Source organism: Nyctereutes procyonoides, unplaced genomic scaffold (genome assembly GCF_905146905.1).
Source record: "Nyctereutes procyonoides isolate TBG_1078 unplaced genomic scaffold, NYPRO_anot_genome, whole genome shotgun sequence".
Taxonomy (NCBI): Eukaryota; Metazoa; Chordata; class Mammalia; order Carnivora; family Canidae; genus Nyctereutes; species Nyctereutes procyonoides.
This window is the reverse complement of record NW_026575125.1, coordinates 46,203,420-46,224,418: the sequence shown is the minus strand read 5'-3', so window position 1 is coordinate 46,224,418 and position 20,999 is coordinate 46,203,420. Positions and strand designations below refer to the sequence as shown.

The 20,999-nt window shown below is 40.9% G+C and overlaps 2 protein-coding genes across 7 annotated transcripts in view; one reads left to right on the top strand and one right to left on the bottom strand.

Annotated features, from left to right (window-relative positions):
* Positions 1–20,999, top strand: part of PFKFB1 (6-phosphofructo-2-kinase/fructose-2,6-biphosphatase 1) — a 72,852-nt gene that overhangs the window by 46,856 nt on the left and 4,997 nt on the right. For 5 of the 6 annotated variants that reach the window (XM_055337959.1, XM_055337962.1, XM_055337965.1 and 2 more), the window contains 4 exons: positions 813–917; positions 12,653–12,782; positions 15,430–15,492; positions 16,768–16,832. In XM_055337959.1, coding sequence (XP_055193934.1) covers positions 813–917; positions 12,653–12,782; positions 15,430–15,492; positions 16,768–16,832 — 363 coding nt within the window. Of the gene's footprint in view, positions 1–812; positions 918–12,652; positions 12,783–15,429; positions 15,493–16,767; positions 16,833–17,187; positions 17,443–20,999 lie in introns of those variants that run through there. The other variant, XM_055337964.1, reaches the window with a different exon arrangement.
* TRO (trophinin) lies at positions 17,600–20,999 on the bottom strand. The gene is given in 2 exon segments (XM_055337958.1): positions 17,600–20,392; positions 20,395–20,999. Coding segments are annotated over 2 exon segments (1,686 nt in total). The 5' UTR covers positions 20,990–20,999; the 3' UTR covers positions 17,600–19,301.

The window sequence follows — 20,999 nt, the reverse complement described above, 5'->3', positions numbered from 1 at the left end:
ATACCTGCTGCTAGTCTGACATAGGATCCCTCTCAGACACATCTACCAATCTAAACCTGTATCATGCATGCACATACATACACCTCACAGAGACACACTTTGAGATATATATATGAACACACTCACCATAGACACACATGCAGTCTTTGTACATACCTACATCACACGGACACAGAGAGGCATACCATGGCATGATAGAAATAGTACCATGAATTTCACATAACCTCAGGCATAGTAGGCACACAAATACTCACACATATACACCAGAGACGTAATCAGAAACATTCACAGAAATGCATGCCGCAGACACACTGAAAGACTACAGAAACATTCATGTGGGCATATCCCTGATGCTCAGACACCCCGTACGCACACACTCAAATAAACACACTACAAATACTGAGACAAATACATAAATATATGGCATATGTCCTTAAATGTACCAGCGTGCTACACATACACACACAGTCTCAAATCCTTAAGCCCATATATTTATAAAATACATACTTAAATGTACAACGTATATCTACAAATCATAGGGACAATCATAGAGAAACACCACACACAGGTACCCACCATATACTATATACTCAAACTGAACACATTCACACATCCACACATCTCATGCACATGCATGCACGCGTGCACACACACACACATATACTAAGACAACAGGCACAAACATAGAGCTTTGTTCACAGAAAATCAGGTGCTGTGTTCTGCTTTTCCACAATCATTGGCCTCAGAACTATGGTAAAGGCTGTGTGGATTTCACTTTGGCAATACTTTTGTCCCCAAATGATTTTTCTCAGGGTGTCTGTGAGGAGATGACCTATGAAGAAATCCAGGAACACTATCCTGAAGAATTTGCACTACGGGACCAAGATAAATATCGGTACCGCTATCCCAAGGGAGAGGTAAGGTTTGGAGGGGTTGCCTGATACCTAGAACTTCTCCCAGTATCTTCATTCCAATACCCAGAATTCCATAGTTCCCTGGACAGCTTTAGAAAAGGACTAAAGTGTATTTTGTTGCCGTCCCATAAGGTACATTATAACCTGGCTCTCGGCTGTCTCTGTTTCATGGCAATAGGCAACAGATTCCTCTTTTATTAAAGCTAAATAATTGCTGCTTATTTCCCATCTGCTTTCAGGAGGGCTTTATCCTAGATTTTATCTCTGGTATCCTTTCACTCAACATACTCCTGTAATTTTATTGACAAGTTGCCTAAAGATCCAGTCTCTCTGGACAGTAGGTTGGACTCCCAAGGGACAATGGCTAATATTCTAACCAAATTATTTGCCACCACATGAAGAGACTGTCAATTTCCTATTCCCATATCAGGTGGATCCTCATTGTTTTAATCCAGCCTCCATTTAGCCAGCTCCACATCTTAAAGCATTTATTAGTCATACTCCATTTCCTTTTTTTTATAAATTTATTTTTTATTGGTGTTCAATTTGCCAACATATAGAATAACACCCAGTGCGCATCCCATTCATACTCCATTTCCAATATAAATTCCTGGGTATAATTATCAGAAAAGAAGGACACGAGGGAAGGCAAAACAATAGATATCCTGTATTACAAAGCAATTTCACATTTTTATCCTCATTCTCAGAAATGACATTATAAAGTCAGAGTTTGACTTTATTTTCCCTTATATATTTTGAGGCACACAAGTTTGAAGAAGTTACATCTTATTAGGGAATTGCATATTTTATTATGAATAATAATATTTCCCCTAATAATATTTTTGCCTGAAAATGTATTTTACCTAATATTAATATAGCTATATATTTTTTCTAGTATTTCCCTAGTTCATTTTTTTAAGATTTATTTATTTATTTATGATAGACAGAGAGAGAGGCAGAGACACAGGCAGAGGGAGAAGCAGGCTCCCTGCCGGGAGCCTGATGCAGGACTTGATCCCGGGACTCCAGGATTGCGCCCTGGGCCAAAGGCAGGGGCCAAACCACTGAGCTACCCAGGGATCCCCCAACCTAGTTCATTTTTATTTATTCATTTACTTTCAACTTCCTTGTGTATTTTTGCTTTATATCCCATGTAAACAGCATGTAGTCCCTTTTTAAAAAGCTTTATTTCCTTTATTTTAGAGGTATAGAGAGCATGATCAGGGGGAGGGGCAGAAAGAGAGGGAAAGAGATAGGGAGAGAAGACTCCTCACTGAGCACGGAGACCAACATGGGGCTCTATCCCATGAACCAGAGACCATGACCTGAGCCAAAACCAAGAGTCATAAGCCAAACCGAATGAACCACCCAGGCACCTCAGCTGTTGTTGTTGTTGTAGTTCATGTTGTTGCTTGTGTTATTTTTAATACAACCTGAAAATACATGTCTTTTGAATGGTAATTCTGATACATTTACTTTTATTGATTGAATTGAGCTTATATCTTTTATTTTGAGATCTTTATGCTTAGTTTTTACTTCTATTTTTCTCCCTTCTTTATAATTCAGGTCCTGATATCTTACATATATATATATATATATATATATATATATATATATATATATATATATATATATCCAGTGCTCATCTCGTCGAATGCCCTCCTCAGTGCCTGCCACCCAGTCACCCCATCCCCCCGCCCACCTCCTTCCCAATTCCCCTTGTTCATTTCCCATAGTTAGAAGTCTGTCATGTTTTCTTACTTTCTCTAATTTTTCCCAATCACTTTGCCCCCCTTCCCCTATAATCTCTGTCACTAATTCTTATACTCACCTTATGAGTGAAACTATATAATGATGGTCCTCCTCTGAATGACTTACATCTCTCAGCATAATACCCCCCAGTTCTATCCACATCTCACAAAATGGTGGGTATTCGCCCTTTCTAATGGCTGATATATATAATATCACATCTTCTTTATCGATTCATCTGCCAGAGGACATCTTGGCTCCTTCCAAGTTTGGCTATTCTTGACATTGCTGCTATAAATATTGGGGCGCAGTTGTCCCGGGATTTCACTGCATCTGCATCTTTGGGGTAAATCCCCAGCACTGCAATTGCAGGGTGGTAGGGTAGCTCTGTTTTTAACTCTTTGAGGAACCTCCGCACAGTTGTCCAGAGTGGCTGTATCACTTCACATTCCCACCAAGAGTGCAAGAGAGTTCCCCTTTCTCCACATCCTCTCCAACACTTGTTTCCTGTCTCGTTAGTTTTCACCATTCTCACTGGTGTGAGGTAGTATCTCATTGTGGTTTTGATTTGTATTTCCCTGATGGCAAGTGATACGAAGCATTTTCTCATGTGCTTGCTGCCCATATCTATGTCTTCTCTGTAATAGTGACTCTGGGAATCTGGAGGCTTCACTGCCCCTCCTGAGATTCGGCCTGATTTCCCTGCTAAGCACTTTTCTGTCCGGGAAAAATATGGCACGGATTTTTAAAGTTCCCGCTTCTCCAGGGCTGGGCTTTCCTGTCCCGGAGGCTTTTGCTACTCCACTTTAGCCTGACTCCTTGCAATCCCCCCCCCCAACTTTATTCTTTTATTTATTTATTTATTTCCACCTTCCTACCTTGCTAAAAGCGAAAACTTTTCTCTCTGTAGCATTCCAGATGTTCTCCCTTTAAATCTGAGGTCGAATTTGTAGGTGTTCAGGATGTTTTGAAAGTTATCTAGGTAAGTTGGTGGGACCAGGTGAGTTGAGAACTCCTACTCTTCCACCATCTTGCTCCCTGATCCTGATATTTTACTTGTTTAAGTTATATAATCTGTTTCATTCTTTTAAAAAAATTATTTAAATACATTTTAATTAATATATACTGCATTATTATTTTGAGAGGTAGAATTCAGGGATTCATGAGTTGCATATAGCACCTGGTGCTCATTATTGCCAGTGCCCTCTTAATGCTTATCACCCAGTTACTCCATCCCCCACCCACCTCCCCTCCAGCAACCCTGTTTATTCCCTATAGTAAAAAGTTTCTTATGGTTTGCCTCCATCTCAGTTTCCTGGTATTTTATTTTTCCTTCCCTTTCCTATATTCATCTGTTTTGTTTCTTAAATTTCACATATGAATGAAATCATATGGTATTGGTCTTTTTTGACTGACTTATTTCACTCAGCTACCCTCTAGTTCCATTAATGTCATTGTAAATGGCAAGATTTTCATTTCATTTGCTGAAATACATATATATATATATATATATATATATATATATATATATATATATATATATATCTTCTTCATCCATTCACCTGTCAATGGATGTCTGAACTCTTTCCATAGGCTGGCAATTGTGGACATTGCTGCTATAAACATTGGTGCATGAGCCCCTTCAAATCACTATCTTTGTATCCTTTGGATAAAATACCTAGGAGTGCAATTTCTGGGTCATAGGATGACTCTTTTTTTTTTTAACATTTTGAGGAAACTCTGTATTATTTTCCAGAATGGCTACATCAGTTTGCATTCCCACCAGAAGCCTAAGAGGGTTCCTCTTTCTCCACATCCTCACCAACATCTATTGTTTCCTTAGTTGTTAATTTCAGCTATTCTGACAGGTGTGAGGTGGTATCTCACTGTGATTTTGATTTGTATCTCCCAGATGCCAAGAGACATTGAACATTTGTTCATGTGTGTGTGTTAGTCATTTGTATGTCATCTTTGGAGAAATTACTGTTCATGTTTTCTGCCTATTTCCTGACTGGATTTTTTTGTTTGTATGTTTTTTGAGGGTTGAATTTGATAAGTTCTTTGTAGATTTTGGATACTAACCCTTTATCTGATAAAATATTTGTGACTATCCTCTCCCATTCCATAGATTTCCTTTAGTTTTGTTGACTGTTTCTTTTACTGTACTAAAGAATTTTATCCTGATGAAGTCCCGATAGTTCCCTTTTGCTTTTTTCCCCCTTGCCTTTAGAGACATATCTAGCAAGAAATTGCTACAGCCAAGATAAAAGAGCATGCTGTCTGTGTTCTCCTCTAGGATTTTGATGGATTCCTGTCTCACATATAGATCTTTCATCCATTTTGAGTTTATCTTTGTGTATGGTGTAAGAAAGTGATCCAGTTTCATTCCTCTGCATGTTGCTGTCCAGTTTTCCCAACACCATTTGTTGAAGAGACCATCTTTTTTCCATTGGATATTCTTTCCTGCTTTGTCAAAGATTAGTTTGGGTGACCAATTCTGGGTTCTATATTCTGTTCCATTGATCTATGTGTCTGTTTTTGTACCAGTACCATACTGTCCTGATGATTACAGCTTTGTAATACAGCTTGAAGTCCAGATTGTGATACCACCAGCTTTGGTTTTCTTTTTCAACATTTCTCTGGTTATTTGGGATCTTTTATGATTACATAAAAATTTCAGGTTTGTTCCAGTTCTGTAAAAAATGCTGATGGTATCCTGATAGAGATTGCATTGAACATGTAGATGACTTTGCATAGCATAGTCATTTTAACAGTATTTGTTCTTCCAATCAATGAGTATGGAGTTTTTCCATTTCTTTGTCTTACTCAATTTCTTTCATAAATGTTCTATTGTTTTCAGAGTACAGATCTTTTACCTCTTTGGTTAGGTTTATAGGTGTCTTATATTTTTGCTGTGATTATAATTGAGATTGATTCCTTTGATTCCCTTTTCTATAAATTCATTGTTAGTGTAAAGAAATGCAACTGACTTCTGTGCTTTGATTTTATATCCTGTCACTTTACTGAAATCCTGTATCAGTTCTAGCAATTTGGGGGGAGGGGAGTATTTTGGGTTATCTAGATAGAGTATCATGTCATCTGCGAAGAGTGTATATTTGGTTTCTTCTTTGCCAATTTGGATGCCTTTTCTTTCTTTTTGGGTGCCTTTTATTTCTTTTGGAAGGCTAGGACTTCCAGTATTATGTTGAACAACACTGGTGGGAGTGGACATCCCTGTCAGTTTCCTGAGCTTAGGGGAAATGCTCTGTTTTTCCCCATTGAGGTTGATATTCTCTATGTGTATTTCTTATAAGGCTTTTATGATATTGAAGTATATTTCTTCTATCCCTACACTGTGGAGAATTTTTAACAAGAAATATGTTGCATTTTGTCAAATGCTTTTTCTGCATCTATTAAAAGGATGATATGGTTCTTGTCCTTTCTTTTGTCAATGTGGTGTATCACGTTGATTGATTTGCAGACGTTGAACCACCCTTCCATCCCAGGAATAAATCCACTTGGTCATGATGAACAAACCTTTTAATGTACTGTTGGATCCTATTGAGTAGTATCTTGGTGAGAATTTTTGAATTCATGTTCATCAGGGATATTGGTCTGTAATTCTCCTTTTTGGTGGGGCCTTTATCTGGTTTGGGGATCAAGGTAATGCTGGCCTCATAGAATAAGTTTGGAAGTCTTCCTTCCTTTTTTAATGTTTGAAACAGCTTCAGAAAAATAGGTATTAATTCTTCTTCAAGTTTGGTAGAATTCCTCTGGGAAGCCATCCAACCCTGAAGCCTGGTGCTTTGGGATATTTCTGATTATTGCTTCGATTTCTTTCCTGGCTATGCATGAGTCTGTTCAGGTTTTCTACTTCTTCCTGGTTTAGTTTTGGTAGTTTATATGTTTCTTGTAATGCATTCATTTCTTCCAGATTGCCTAGTTCATTGGCATATATTTGCTCATAATATTCTCTTATAACTGTTTGTATTTCTCCAGTATTGGTTGTGCTATTTATTTGGGTCCTTTATCTTTTCTTGTTGATAAGTCTAGCTAGGGGATTATGAATCTTATAAATTCCTTCAAAGAACCAGCTCCTAGTTTTGTTGATCTGTTCTACTGTTTTTATTTCTCTATCATTGATTTATGCTCATATTTATTATTTCCCTTTTCCTGCTGGACTTAGACTTTATCTGCTGTTCTTTTCCAGCTCTTTCAGGTGTAAGGTTAGGTTCTGTATTTGAGATTTTTCTTGATTCTTGAGAAAGCCTGTATAACTACATACTTCTCTCTTAGGACTGTCTTTGCTGCATCTCAAAGGTTATGATGATCACAGCTTTATAATGTAGCTTTGTGATACCCCCCAGTTTCAGTTTTCTTTTTCAACATTGCTGTGACTATTCAGGGTCTTTTCTGGTTCCATGTAAATCTTCAGATTATTTGTTCCAACTCTGCAAAAAAAAAAAAGTCCATGATATTTTGATAGGGATTGCATTGAATGTGGATTTCTCTGGAGAGTATAGACATTTTAACAATATTTGTTCTTCCAATCCATGATCTTGGAATGTTTTTTCCATCTCTTTGTATCTTCCTCAATGTCTTTCATTAGTGCTCTGTAGTTTTTAGAGAACAGATCCTTTACCTCTTTGGTTAGGTTTATTGCAAGGTATTTTATGATTTTTGGTGCAATTGTAAATTGGATTGATTCCTTAATTTCTCTTTCTTCAGTCTCATTGTTAGTGTATAGAAATGCCACTGATTTCTGTGTATTAATTTTGTATCCTGCCATGTTGCTGAGTTGCTGTTTGAGTTCTACCAACTTTGGGGTATAGTCTTTTGGGTTATCCACATACAATATCATGTCATCTACAAAGAGTGAGAGTTTGACTTCTTCTTTGCCAATTTGAATGCCTTTTATATCTTTTTTTGTCTGATTGCTGGTGGTAGGACTTCTAGTACTATGTTGGATGACAGTAGTGAGAGTGGGCATCCCTGTCGTGTTCCTGACCTTAGGGAAAAAACTCTCAGTTTTTCCCCATTGAGAATTATTTTTGCTATGGGCTTTTTGTAGATGGCTTTTATGATATTGAGGTATGTTTTTTCTATCCCTACACTTTGAAGAGTTTTTTTTTTATTTTTTTATTTTTTTTTATTTTTTTATTTATTTATGATAGTCACAGAGAGAGAAAGAGAGAGAGGCAGAGACACAGGCAGAGGGAGAAGCAGGCTCCATGCACCGGGAGCCCGATGTGGGATTCGATCCTGGGTCTCCAGGATCGCGCCCTGGGCCAAAGGCAGGCGCCAAACCGCTGCGCCACCCAGGGATCCCTTTGAAGAGTTTTAATGAAGAAAAGATGCGGTATTTTGTCAAATACTTTTCCTGCATCAATTGAGAGGGTCACATGGTTCTTGTCTTTTCTTTCTTTAATGTGATCTATCACAATGATTGATTTGTCAGTGTTGAGCCACACTTGCATCCCAGGAATACATCCCACTTGGTCGTAGTAAATATTCTTAGTGAGTATTTTGATATCCATGTTCATCAGGAATATTGATCTGTAATTCTTTTTGATCAGGTCTTTGTCTTGTTTTAGGGTCAAGGTAATACTGGCCTCATTGAAGGAGTTTAGAAGTTTTTGTTCAATTCTATCCTTTGAAACAGCTTCAGTAGAATAGTTATTATTTCTTCTTTAAACGTTTGGTAGAATTCCCCTGGTGTTTTCATTTTCTTTTGCTTACATGTATTTTTTTGTTTTCATTTATTTTTATTTTTTATTTTTTATAAATTTATTTTTTATTGGTGTTCAATTTGCCAACATATAGAATAACACCCAGTGCTCATCCCGTCAAGTGCCCCCCTCAGTGCCCATCACCCATTCACCCCCACCCCCGCCCTCCTCCTCTTCCACCACCCCTAGTTCATTTCCCAGAGTTAGGAGTCTTCATGTTCTGTCTCCCTTTCTGATATTTCCTACCCATTTCTTCTCTCGTCCCTTCTATTCCCTTTCACTATTATTTATATTCCCCAAATGAATGAGACCATATAATGTTTGTCCTTCTCCTATTGACTTATTTCACTCAGCATAATACCCTCCAGTTCCATCCACGTTGAAGCAAATGGTGGGTATTTGTCATTTCTAATGGCTGAGTAATATTCCATTGTATACATGTATTTTTTTTAAATTCCTCTTTACTTTCCTGGTAACTCATTCATTCTATAGTAGGATGTTCTTAGCCTCCCTGTATTTGTGGCCCTTTCAAATTTTTTTCATGTTATTGACTTTAGGCTTCATAGCATTGTGGTCTGAAAATATACATGGTATTATCTCAAAATTTTTGTACCAGTTGAGGCCTGATTTGTTTCCCAGTATGAGGTCTATTCTCAAGAATGTTCCACGTGCACTTGAACGGAATATGTATTCTGCTGTTTTAGAGTTAAATACTATCAATATATCTGTGAAGTCCATCTGGTCCACTGTGCCATTCATATCCCTTGTTTCCTTGTTGATCTCTGTTCAGATGATCTTTCCATTGTTGAGAGTGGGGTGTTAAAATCCCCTACTGTTATTGTATTATTATCAATGAGGTTTTTAAAAATTTTGTTATTAACTCATTTATATATTTGGCTGCTCCCAAGTTAGGGGCATAAATATTTATAATTGTTAGATCTTATTGTTGGATAGACCCGTTTATTATGATACAATGCCCTTCTTTATCTCTTATTATAGTCCTTCATTTAAAATCTAGTTTGTCTGATATAAGGATGGCTCCTCCAACTTTCCTTTGATGTCCATTACCATGATAAATGGTTCTCTACACCCTCACTTTCAAGCTGAAGGTGTCTTTGGTTCTAAAATGAGTCTCTTGTAGGCAGCATATCAGTGGGTCTTATTTTTTTATTTATTCTGATATCTTATACCATATGTCTTATGATTGGAGTATTTAGTGCATTTACATTCAGAGTAATTGTTGAAAGACATGAATTAAGCACCATTGCATTATCTTAAAATTGCTATTTCTATAGTTATCTCTGTTCCTTTGTGTTCTTTGTTACTTTAGGGCTCTCTCCCCACTCAAACTATCCCTTTTAATATTTGTTGCAGGGCTGATTTAGTTTTAGTGTTTAGAGAGAGAGTTGAGCAAGTCAGGGAAGGGGCATAGGGAGAGAATCTTCAAGCAGACTTCCCACTTATCTTGGAGCCTGACTTGCCGGTCAGTCTCACAACCTATGAGCCATGACCTAAGCCAAAACCAAGAGTTGGACTCTTAACTGACTGAGCCACCCAGTCCCCACTTGTCTTAGAACCTCTTTAACTCTTCTTTTATTCTGAATTATAATCTTGCTGGATTAAGTATTCTTAGCTGCATATTTTACCCACTTAGCACGTTGAATATTTCCTTCCACTGCTTTCTGGTCTGCCAGGTCTCCATGGACAACTCTGTTGGTAACCTTATATGTTTACCCTTGTAGATTAAGGACCTTTTGCCCCTTACTGCTTTCAGAATTATCTGTCTTTGTATTTTGTAAGTTTCACTATAATATGTCATGGTGTCAACCTGTTTTTGTTGATTTTGAGGGGAGTTCTCTGTGCCTCTTGCGCTCAAGTGCTTGTTTCCTTCCCCCAGATTAAGGAAGTTCTCAGCTATAATTTGTTCAAATTAACCTTTTGCACCCTTTTCCCACTCTTCTTCTTCTGGGACTCCTATGATACAAATATTCTTGTGCTATTTGGAAATGCTGCGTTCCCTATCTTTATGATCTGCTAGTTTTCTTTGCCTTTTTTTAGCTTCATTATTTTCCATAATTGTATCTTTTATATCACCTATTCTTTCCTCTGCTTCTTCAATCCTCTTTGTGATTATATCCAGTCTGTTTTGCATCTCAGTTATAGCATTTTTCATTTCAGCTTGACTAGTTTTTAGGTCCTTTGTCTCTGTAGCAAGGATTTCTCTTGTGTCTTCTATGCTTTTTTGTCAAGCCCAGCTAGTAATATTATGAGCATGAGCGTTCTAAATTCTTGTTCAGATATATTGCCTACATCTGTTTTTAGTAAGTCCCTGACTGTAATTTCTTCTTGAACTTTGTTTTGAGGAAAGCTCCTCCATCTTGTCATTTTGGTTACATTTCTGTCTTTTGCGTGTTATGAAAGCTTGTTTTGTTTCCTGCACCTGAGAGTAATGCTATATTTAAAAAGCAGTCATACAATGTCCAGGGCTTTGCACTTCAGAATGTGTTTCTGATACATGCTGTGTGCACTCTGATGTTTTGGCTGTCCTTTCCTGCTGGTCAGTCCTCTGCAGAGTTCCTCCTTGTTTGCAGTGGGGAACATTTGAACCTTTAGGTATGCTTTGATTTGTGTTGTTGTTGTTGTTGTTGAAATAAACCTGTCATACTATCTCCCTCCAACTGTAGAAATCTTTCTTCCAATACTCAGATCAGTTCCTTGGGTGTCCCAAGGGATCTGACCTCCATAAATCTGTGTTCAAGGAATGAGGAAAGCCCATGATCCCTGTACTTCACCACCATCTTAACTCCTCCCCCACCATCATTGCCGTCTGGCTTCTAATGTGACTAAGAAGTCTATAGTCAGTCTAATTGTTGTTTACCTTCCCTAAGACTGCTATTAAGATCTTTTATCTTCATTGCTTTTATGTTCCACCCAGATATATCTGAACATTTTTTTCATTTATTTTGCTTATGATTAGTTAGACTTCCTAAATTTGAGAATTGGGATTCTTCCACAATTCTAGAAACCCTCAGACATTCTGTCTTTATCCTTTTTTCATGTTTCCTAACTTCTTATTTTTTATGTCTTTGCTGCCTTCTGAGTAATTTCTTCAGCTCTATCTTCCAAATCACTATTTCCTAAGTTGTATCTAAACTTTTGTTTACTCAATCCATTTAGTTTTCAATTTTAATAAATGTATTTTTCATTTATACAAATTCTATTACTTTTATTTCAAATCTACAACATATATTTAATAGCATTTTACTTATTCCTCAGATTTTTATTCCATCTTTTATTTCTTTATAAATTTCAAACATATTTATTTTATATTGTGGATCCTTTATCTTAAGTTTTTAAGGTTCTCCTCTCATTGTTTCTGTTTATTTTCACTTGTGATAGCTTATTTCCCTTGCATGTTATGTGAGCTACAGTTTGGTAAATTTTGTATATAAGAATTCTGCACAGACTAAGTTGAGAGGATCCAGAGATAATTTCCCTTTGCTTCTTCCAGACACTTCTGGTAACTAATGACTTAAAATTGCTTTTTATTAAACCCTCATCTTAGCATTTTCTAAAACACATGAATATTGTAAATCTGAACCACAAACCCACCTGATGGTAGGCTTGTGGTTAATGTATTATTATAGGAAGATTTTCCTATTTTTCCACTGAGAGGCAGATAAATGTCATTGTTTCCTTTTGCCTGTGGATATATATTTCTTCTAGTTTACACTTCTACTAAGGATGTAGCCCTTTGAGGGTCTCAGATTTGTGTGAAAAGTTCAGTCCCTATTCTCCACCTTGCAAACATCTAAGGTATTGCTTTCTATCTCTATAAGGTTTTAAAATCTCAAGCCTCTCATTTACTGTGATTGATAAATGCCCCCCAAGGCAACATCCACTTACCTCTCTCTATCTTTATTTTTATTCCAAGTTTTTCTCCATTTTGGAACCCTACATTCATGTTGCCTTTATTTTTTTGAGAGTACGGCAGGCCAAACATTTATTTTATCTAGCTTTTCTAGGAATTTTATATTGAGAAGTTTTATTATTGTTGTTATTTAGTCCACTGTATTGAATGCTCCCATTTAGTAGATGAGAAACTAAGACACTAAAAATGAATTGCATGACTTAACATCATACTACTGGGTCAAAAACAGCTGTGCCGGAACCAACTTTTCCTGATTCCTAGTCCTGAGTTGTTCTCTGAGCAAATCTCCTCATCTACCTTTTTTTACCCCAAATTTCTGTCATTCTTAGTCCTATGAAGATCTGGTTCAGCGTCTGGAGCCAGTTATAATGGAGCTAGAACGGCAGGAAAATGTACTGGTGATCTGCCACCAGGCTGTCATGCGATGCCTCCTTGCCTACTTCCTGGATAAGAGCTCAGGTACCACACTCCTCTCTGTTCCTGACACAGGAAGCTGGATAAGATTTGGGATCCTGACACCAGCTGTCTGTAGTTTATATCTTGGTAGCTAAGAGCACAGCATCTAGAACAAAAATTCTTGAGTTCAAATTCTTGCTCTGTCACATACAAGCTTTGGCAAATTACTTAAGCCTCTCTGGCCTCAATTTCCTCATCTGTAAAATGGGGAGAACAATAATGATGTTTAAATAAATTAACATATGTAAAGAGCTTAGGACAGTTCATGACATACAGTATGAGCTATATAGGTGTTAGTTGCTGTTACTAATATTAGTATTATTCTGAGTTAATGTTTTCAAAGCTAGCCTTAACAGTATGTATCAACCTGAAAAGGCTGAAGGTACTTTTCTGAAACATGCTGTCATCAGGTGGTAATGGGACCTTTTGTTGCCTCCTGACCCTGATTATAGGCTTCTGTCTTTGCGATGATTTCTCCCAAGATAGTGATATTTTAATTTTATTTTTTAAATGATGATTTCTTTCTTAAAAGATATCTAGATATTGTAGTTTACAAAGTATCTATAGGCTGACAACATATACTGAACTGCAACCTAGGGCAGGGAACCTGGCAAAGGACTGTTATGTCACTCTTTGGCATGATAGTTCATTTCTGATGTGGATGCTGAAGTATTGGCATCTCCAGGATACTGTGAGGGTATGTATGGACCTTGCAAATTTATATTTGAAAGTTATATTGTGCAATGTCCTGCAGACTTGAATCTTCTGTACTATGCTAGTTTCCAAATAAAGAGTATTTGGATATGGAGTCATCCAAATTGAAACCCAGGGAACTTGAGAACTTGACATTGGACAAGTCATTTCTTTTGCCTGGTCCTCAATCTCCTCACTGGAAAAGGTGATGGGTTTGGGGTGAGGGTTCTTGTGCTACTAAATTTCTGATAACTTCCCATATCTATTGCTCAGTACTATCTTTGAGACTGTGAGGCAAGCACTGTAACCCCGACTGTGCAGATAAGGAAATGGAGGCTCTGAGAGATGAAGGAACTTGCCCAAGGTTACAGGGCTCAGGGAATAAGGGAGGGGTGTCAATCTCAGGTACTTTCCAGAGGACCTCCCTCACGGATATGCGTAGATTGAAGGAAGAGCACATGTACCTGTTATTCTCACACCGCTTTAAACACTTCCTGATTATTCATGCACAGGTCACACCAGCTGCTCCAAGTTGCCCTGAGAGCTGGCCCAGGGAGTGCTGGGTACATGCTTTTACCCCTATTAGTCAGTGAGGAAACACTTGGATCCCAGAGAGATGATGTGACAGGGAAAGCAGACCTATAGGACCTCAGAGCTGGGGCACCCGCAGAGTACATCTAACCCAATTTTGTGCTGGGAGAGGTAGGAACTCTGAGGTCCAGAGAAAGAAAAGGCTGGGCCAAGGTTACTTGTCCAGGTGGTGGCAGAGCTAAGTCAGAGACCTCAGGCAAGTCACTTGCCTTCTCTGAGTCCATTTTGTTATGTGCGCCATGTGGATCAGTAACCCCTGTAGAGTATTGGCAAAGATAGAATGAGATCTTGTACCCAAAGCACTGGGCCCCCAGGGCCTGACAATTATGATGACAAAGATGAGGAGGAGGAGCAGTATGGATGCCCAGGATATCGCCAAACCTGATGTCTCAGGAAGCCAGGAGTGTAGTGGCAGCCTTAAAAGCCCAGGATGAACCTTGAGGGCAGGGAAGCCATGTGAAGTTTGGTTCTGGCTCATTGAAGGAAGATGGGAAGTGGTAAGGGCACTCTGGGTGGGTGAGAGGGCTGTTGTTGGAGAGTAGTGAGAGCTGGGAGTGTCACTCCCACAACCCTATGAGCCCCTCCAAGGCAGTGGCAGCTGGCTGCAGGGGGCAGAGCATGCATTTAGCCTCAGAGGGTCTTAGGTTCAAGTCCCAGTGCTGCTGCTTCCTGACTGTGACATGGGATAAGTGTCCGCTCAGAGCCTTAGTTCTTCATCCATGGAATGGGCCTGATCATTTCTTCCTCTCAGAGATGTCTAATAAATGAAAACCTAGGCTCATTTAATAAATGGTATGTGAATATTCAAAACAACTTTATGAATAATAAACAGTCAACAACTGGAAACAAGTGAATAGAGAAATGCCTATTGACAAGTGTGAGAGGAGTCAGAGAATGCAGGCCTGGGCTGGAGAGAAAATTGTGGGAGCTGCCAAGGTACATGTACATTCAAGGGCCCTGGTACATAGCAAGGTCTCAGAAAATACTTGCCAAGACAAAGCTGTGGGCCTTCTTACTAAAAGAGCCTGTGGAAGGCCTGAGGCTGAGGGCAGGAGGAAGGTCTACCTTGGTTTCATGTTTGCCCTGTGAGTGAAGAGATAGGCCACATCCCAGATGACCATCCTGTCCCTCCTGGGGAACTCACAGTCTTTCCACGTTCCCCAAGGTCCTCCTTCCTTTCTGCTCTAGAGGACACCCTTCTGTATTCTTCCTTACTACCCACCCTGCTCTCAGCACTGCTCACAGAGTGGGGGAGTGTAACCCTAATGAAGCTGACCATAAGGAAAGGGGTATGGCAGAGGAGGCCTGAGGAATGGTACCCTCCCCAGTACCCTTTCTCTAATGGCTACTTTATCCTCCTTTCCAGATGAGCTGCCATATCTCAAGTGTCCTTTGCACACAGTGCTTAAACTCACACCTGTGGCTTATGGTGAGTGCCTCCACCCTCATCTGTGGAAAGACACATAGAAGGCATGAGCATGCTTCCAGTGTATACCGTTTGCCCAAGAGAGTAATGGGGGTAGTTTCTGGGGTGGATAATTGTAAGTCCTGGTGAAATAAGAATTGGCAATAATAGGATGAAAACAGGGAAGAACTAGGATGGCCTCTAAATCCAGGAGCTGCCCTCAACTTTCTTTGGCTCTATCAAAGCACCAAGCATGGAACACTAAGCTGTAAAAGAGAAGGTACATGAAGGGGACCAGAGGAACTAGTGTAGGTCAGGGCCAGATCAAAGAAAGAGCTCAAAGATTGGTCTGGTCAGTTTAGACTCTTTCTTGGGAAAAAGAAGAGTTTTCTATGAAACTCTTAGTTTGCTATGAAATATTCATAAGCAGGGAAGAGACAGACTCAAATATCTTCTAAAGTATGAATAGGAAAGACAGTGTGCTGAAGCCCAGAGTAGGTTGCAGTCCACAGGGCTGGAGCTAAGGGGGACTTCCATAGGCATTGGGCTTCCTCCGCCAGCCCTGGGCCCCAGTGATACCATTCTCCTTTATCTTCAGGCTCCCAGAACTCCCTTGTGAACTTCCAGACCTCTGTTGATGCCATAACCATTTTGTCCTCTAAATAAGTTTTTTTAAGATTTTATTTATTTATTCATGAGACAGAGAGAGAGGCAGAGACACAGTCAGAGGAAGAAGCAGGCTCCTTGCAGGAAGCCCAATGCTGGACTCCATCCCCAGACCCAGGATCATGCCCTGAGACGAAGGCAAAGGCTCAACCACTGAGCCACCCAGGCATCCCTGTCCTCTAAATAAATTTTACCTGGGACTCATTGTCCCAAGGCAGTAGCTCCAAGGCTTTTCCACCACTTCAGCACTTAACACAGCTTAGAAGATCTATAGGGCTCTACCACTATTATATACATTAGATTGCTGTCTCACAGAGCACAAGACTTGGGGGGAGTCCTTAGAGATCATCTATTCTCATCTCCTTCCTATTCCCATTTGAGCAACTAAGGCTCAGAGAACTCTGAGACTATTAGGGGCAGCTGAGAAGATACCTCACTGGCTTCTCTTAGATCTGGTGTCTTCCCCATACATCACTCAGCAGATCTACATTCCCTTTCCTGCAGAGCAGTCACAATCTACATGGTGTGGAGCTGGGGGTATAGGTAGTGATAGGTGAGGGAGTGAATGACACCTTGGGGAAGATTTGTGCTTACCTTGGGGGCTTATGGATGGACTGGCTGTTCTTTTCTGAGGCTGCAAAGTGGAGTCCATCTACCTGAACGTGGAAGCCGTAAACACGCACCGGGAGAAACCTGAGGTAGGTGAGGGGCTCTGTGGCCTAAGTTGGCACATGGTGAAAGCACCCACCTGCACAGAAAGGCTGGCCCAATCCCACAGAGCTTGAGTGTCTCATACCAACAGGTAGAATAACCAGCACCAAAAATTGCAGGAACTGTGGCCCAGGCCTGAGGTGCCATTGAGATGCAGGGCTACAGCAATGCCTACCCGAAAGTCTTCAAGTTGAGATTCCCCAGAGGCTTGTCTGAGAAAAGTGTAAGGATCAAGGCCTGGCTGAAGGAGGAGAGCCTGGCAGTGAGAACAAGAGGCAGGGAAGGGGCTGGGGCTCTACAGTGCTGGCTCCTTCCTATTAATCCTGGGCTCTCTCCTCTCAGAATGTGGACATCACCCGAGAACCTGAAGAAGCCCTGGACACTGTCCCTGCCCACTATTGAGCCCTTTCCAAGAAGTGAAACTGCCTTTGCTCTCATTGTCTCACACCTTTAAGAGCTGCTATCCTTGTACTTCCTTTACCTTAAGACCCTGGACTTGGCCTTACTGAAAGAGCCTTGCTTCCAGTGAAGAAGCCCTCAGCAGCTTCGAAACACATCTTTATTTCTAGCTACAACCAAGGAGGTGTCTAGCTCTGAATGAAACTTTTTCTAAGTTAATAAATCCTTATTAATAATAAAGACTTCTCTTGCTGCTTACAAAGAGGAGAGGAAGGCATTGTGAGGTTTCCCCCACAAGATCTTCTTAAGATCCCAACCTTGTGAAGTGCCTCTGGTGTTGTGGGGTGTGGAATGGATGAGGGCTTACTGGAGGGAAGGGTTCTGGTGTAGCAACTCTAAAAGTGAGGGAGGAGATATGTCTCTGTGAGGACCTATGGCCTCATTTCTTCGTGGGCAGCATAGCTGAGGACCTGACACCTTCATTCCTACACTCAGAAGAATTTGTACCTAGACCACAGTGTTCCTCTCTTCTCCAACTCCTGCTGTCATCCTGAATGATTTCACTGTCCATACAAATGATCCAAATAATAATCTGCCCTCCAAGTCCCCTGACCCCTCAAAACAATGATCATTTCCCCCTTAGCCATCTACTCTATAGACCATCTAGACACCCCAGTCCCAGTATGACTTCTTAAATACAAGGATCTCACTATCTGACCACTGGCCCCCAGTCCTTACAACTCTCTGTGTCATCTGCAGGATCCCTAGAAACATTCCTCCCACATAGTAGGCATGTGTATGGTATTTCCTGAATGAACAAGATTTGTTCTTGTACTGCATCAAGAGTATAATCCTTTGATTCCTCAATTTTCTTCCAATCTATCATCTTTTCCTCCTCATTGTTCCTCCATCCCTAGACAGCTTGAATCCTATGTTCCATTTCTTTAGCCACTCTCCATGCACCTAGGTATCAGCAACCCAGGGATAAAGAGACAGACTCATGTACTCACTGCCTTGATTCCTTTGTTCTTCCATCATAGCCACCAGCAAGCCCCAAACCTTGTATCACCTTTTTCATATCACCTTTTTTGGGAAGATGTGCTGTTTGAAACAAACCTACATTTATCTGCTTCCACAGCCACCCTTAAATCCTATTCAAAGTCAGGGTCACCCTCTATTCCCTGGCACTCTATCCCATCCCACCTTCTCAGGCATGGGCTACTTCAGTCCATTCTTGACTATTATAGAATATCTATCTCCTTTACTGGCTTTTGCCCCTACACTCTGCAACATGTTCAGATCTCTCTTTCCTATCTCAAGAAAACCCTCCCTTGTTCCTGTGTCTACCTCTATTCTTATACAGCCTATCTCTCTATTCTTATACAAATGTCTCAAAATGGATCTATATTTACTGTCCAAAACCCTCTCCCTCTTCCTTCTAGTCCAGGCTTTCCCTCTATATCTTCATTCAAGCTATAATCCCTTTGTCTGCTATACTTTCTCCAGGTCTCTATCCCATTGAAATAATATTTTTGTTTTAGCCTAAAGCTGCAGCCCCCCTTCTCTGAAGAGCTACACTGATCTCTAGTTCTTCTAGGAACCTGAAATATTACAACAAGCACATTAAAAAACATAAAAAACTCCAATTCATTTTGCAAATTTAATGTAACTCTGATACCAAAATATGATAACACACAATAAGCAAACAATAAAGCAGGATCTGCAAACAGATTTTTCATAGTGTGTCATCCTCAGCTGATTGATAATGTCTGTTTATACTGCTGTGTGGACAAAGATCCCAAGGATGTACCTTGGCTCCTTGGAAAGAACTGCTGGAATTCATTAGCTGTATCTGCAAACCTGGGAAATAAAGCTAAAAGCAACACCAAACAGGAACACATTTTAGCACCAAATATACTGTTTCCTCATACTTCCTTCATTGTCCTCATCCCCCTACCCAAACCTCCCCCTTTGGGGTTTCTTATAACATTTCCCAGTTCTTATACCCATCCCCATGGGCCATGGCTGAGCAAATGTTGTAATTACCTGAAACCTCACTAGCCATAGGAGAAGCTACAGGCACCAAGTCTGGTGGCTCCACCACTAAAGCCAGCACCATTTCTCAGTCCACCGCCAAAGCCAGCACTACTCCTTGGTCCACTGCTGAAGCCAACACCTGTGCTTGGTCCACTGCTGAAGCCAGTGATAGAACTGGGTCCACAATTGAAGCTGGTGCTGGTGTAGGGTTCACCAATTAAGCCAGTGCTGGTGTTGGAACCACTGCCAAAGCCAATGATGGTACTTGGTCCTCTGTTGAAGCTGTTATTAGGGCCAGCACCAAAACCATCACTGATGCTGAGGCCACCACTAAAGCCAGCACTTGTGCCAAGTGTGCTGCTAAAACCAGCATTGGTGCCCAGTCCATCACCAAAGCTATCGTTTGTGATCAGTCCACTACCAAAGCCAGCACCGGTGTTCAGTTCACTACTGAAGATAGCACTGGTGCCTAGTCCACTACGAAAGCCAGCACTGGTGCTCAGCCCACCACGAAATCCAGCATTGGTGCTTAACCCATTGCCAAAGATGAAACCAGCAGCGGTACTGGATCCATCACCAAAACTAGCACTGGTAGCACCACTAAAGCAGGTGCTAGTGCTAGGAGGGCCACCAAAGCATAGGTTGGTGTTAGACATACTGCCAAAGCAGAGGCTGGTGCTGGGAATTCCACCAAAGCCAATGCTGGTACTGGGAGCAATGCCAGAGTCAGTAGTGGTGCTAAGCGCCCCACTGAAGTCAGCATTGGTGCTGAACATACTGCCAAAGCCAGAGATAGTGCTGGGTGCACTGCTAAAGCTAGCACTAGTGCTGACAGCACTGCTAAAACCAGCACTGGTGCTGAATGCACCACCAAAGCTGGCACCAGTGCTGGAAGAGCCACCAAAGCAGATGCTGGTGCTTAGTGTACCACCAAAGTCAGTGCTGGTGCTGGAAGAGCCACCAAAGGAGACACTGGTGCTGAGTACTCCATCAAAACCAGTGGTGGTGCTAGGAGAGCCACTAAAGCAGAAACTGGTATTAAGTGTGCCACCAAAGCTGGCACCAGAGCTGGGAGAGAAACCAAAGCAGACACTAGTGCTCAGTGTGCCCCAAATACAGTCCTGATGCTAAGTGCACCACTAAAGACTGAACTGGTTCTGGGCATACTGCCAAATCTGCTACTGGTAGTAAGTGCACCATTGAAGCCAGTGGTGGTGCTGAGTGCGCCTCCAAAGCCAGAGCTGGCTTCACCACTGAAACTGGGACTGGTGCTAAGTGAGACACTGAAACTAGAGCTGACCCCACCACCAAAGGTGGCACTGGTACAAGGTATGCCACTAAAGCTAATGCAGGCTTCACTGTTGAAACTAGAGCTGGTACTGGCTGCACCACCAAAACTAGTGCTAGTGCTGGGTATACCACTAAAGCAAATGCTGGCTGTACTGCTGAAGCTGGAACTGGTCCTGGGTGTGCCACCAAAGCTAAAGCCAGCTCTGCCACCAAAGCCACCACTGGGTCTGGGCGTAGCACTGAAGCTAATGCTAGCATTATCACTGAAGGTAACCCTGGTGCTAGCTCCTCTGTTGAAGTCGATGTTGGTGCTGGCTTCAGCATTTTCTTGGGCTCTGGTCTCAATTTCAAATGAAAATCTGTTCCAGGACTGAGAATTATCACCTAACTCTTCCCTTGTTAGGCAGTCGATAGCCATGTCATCTCAA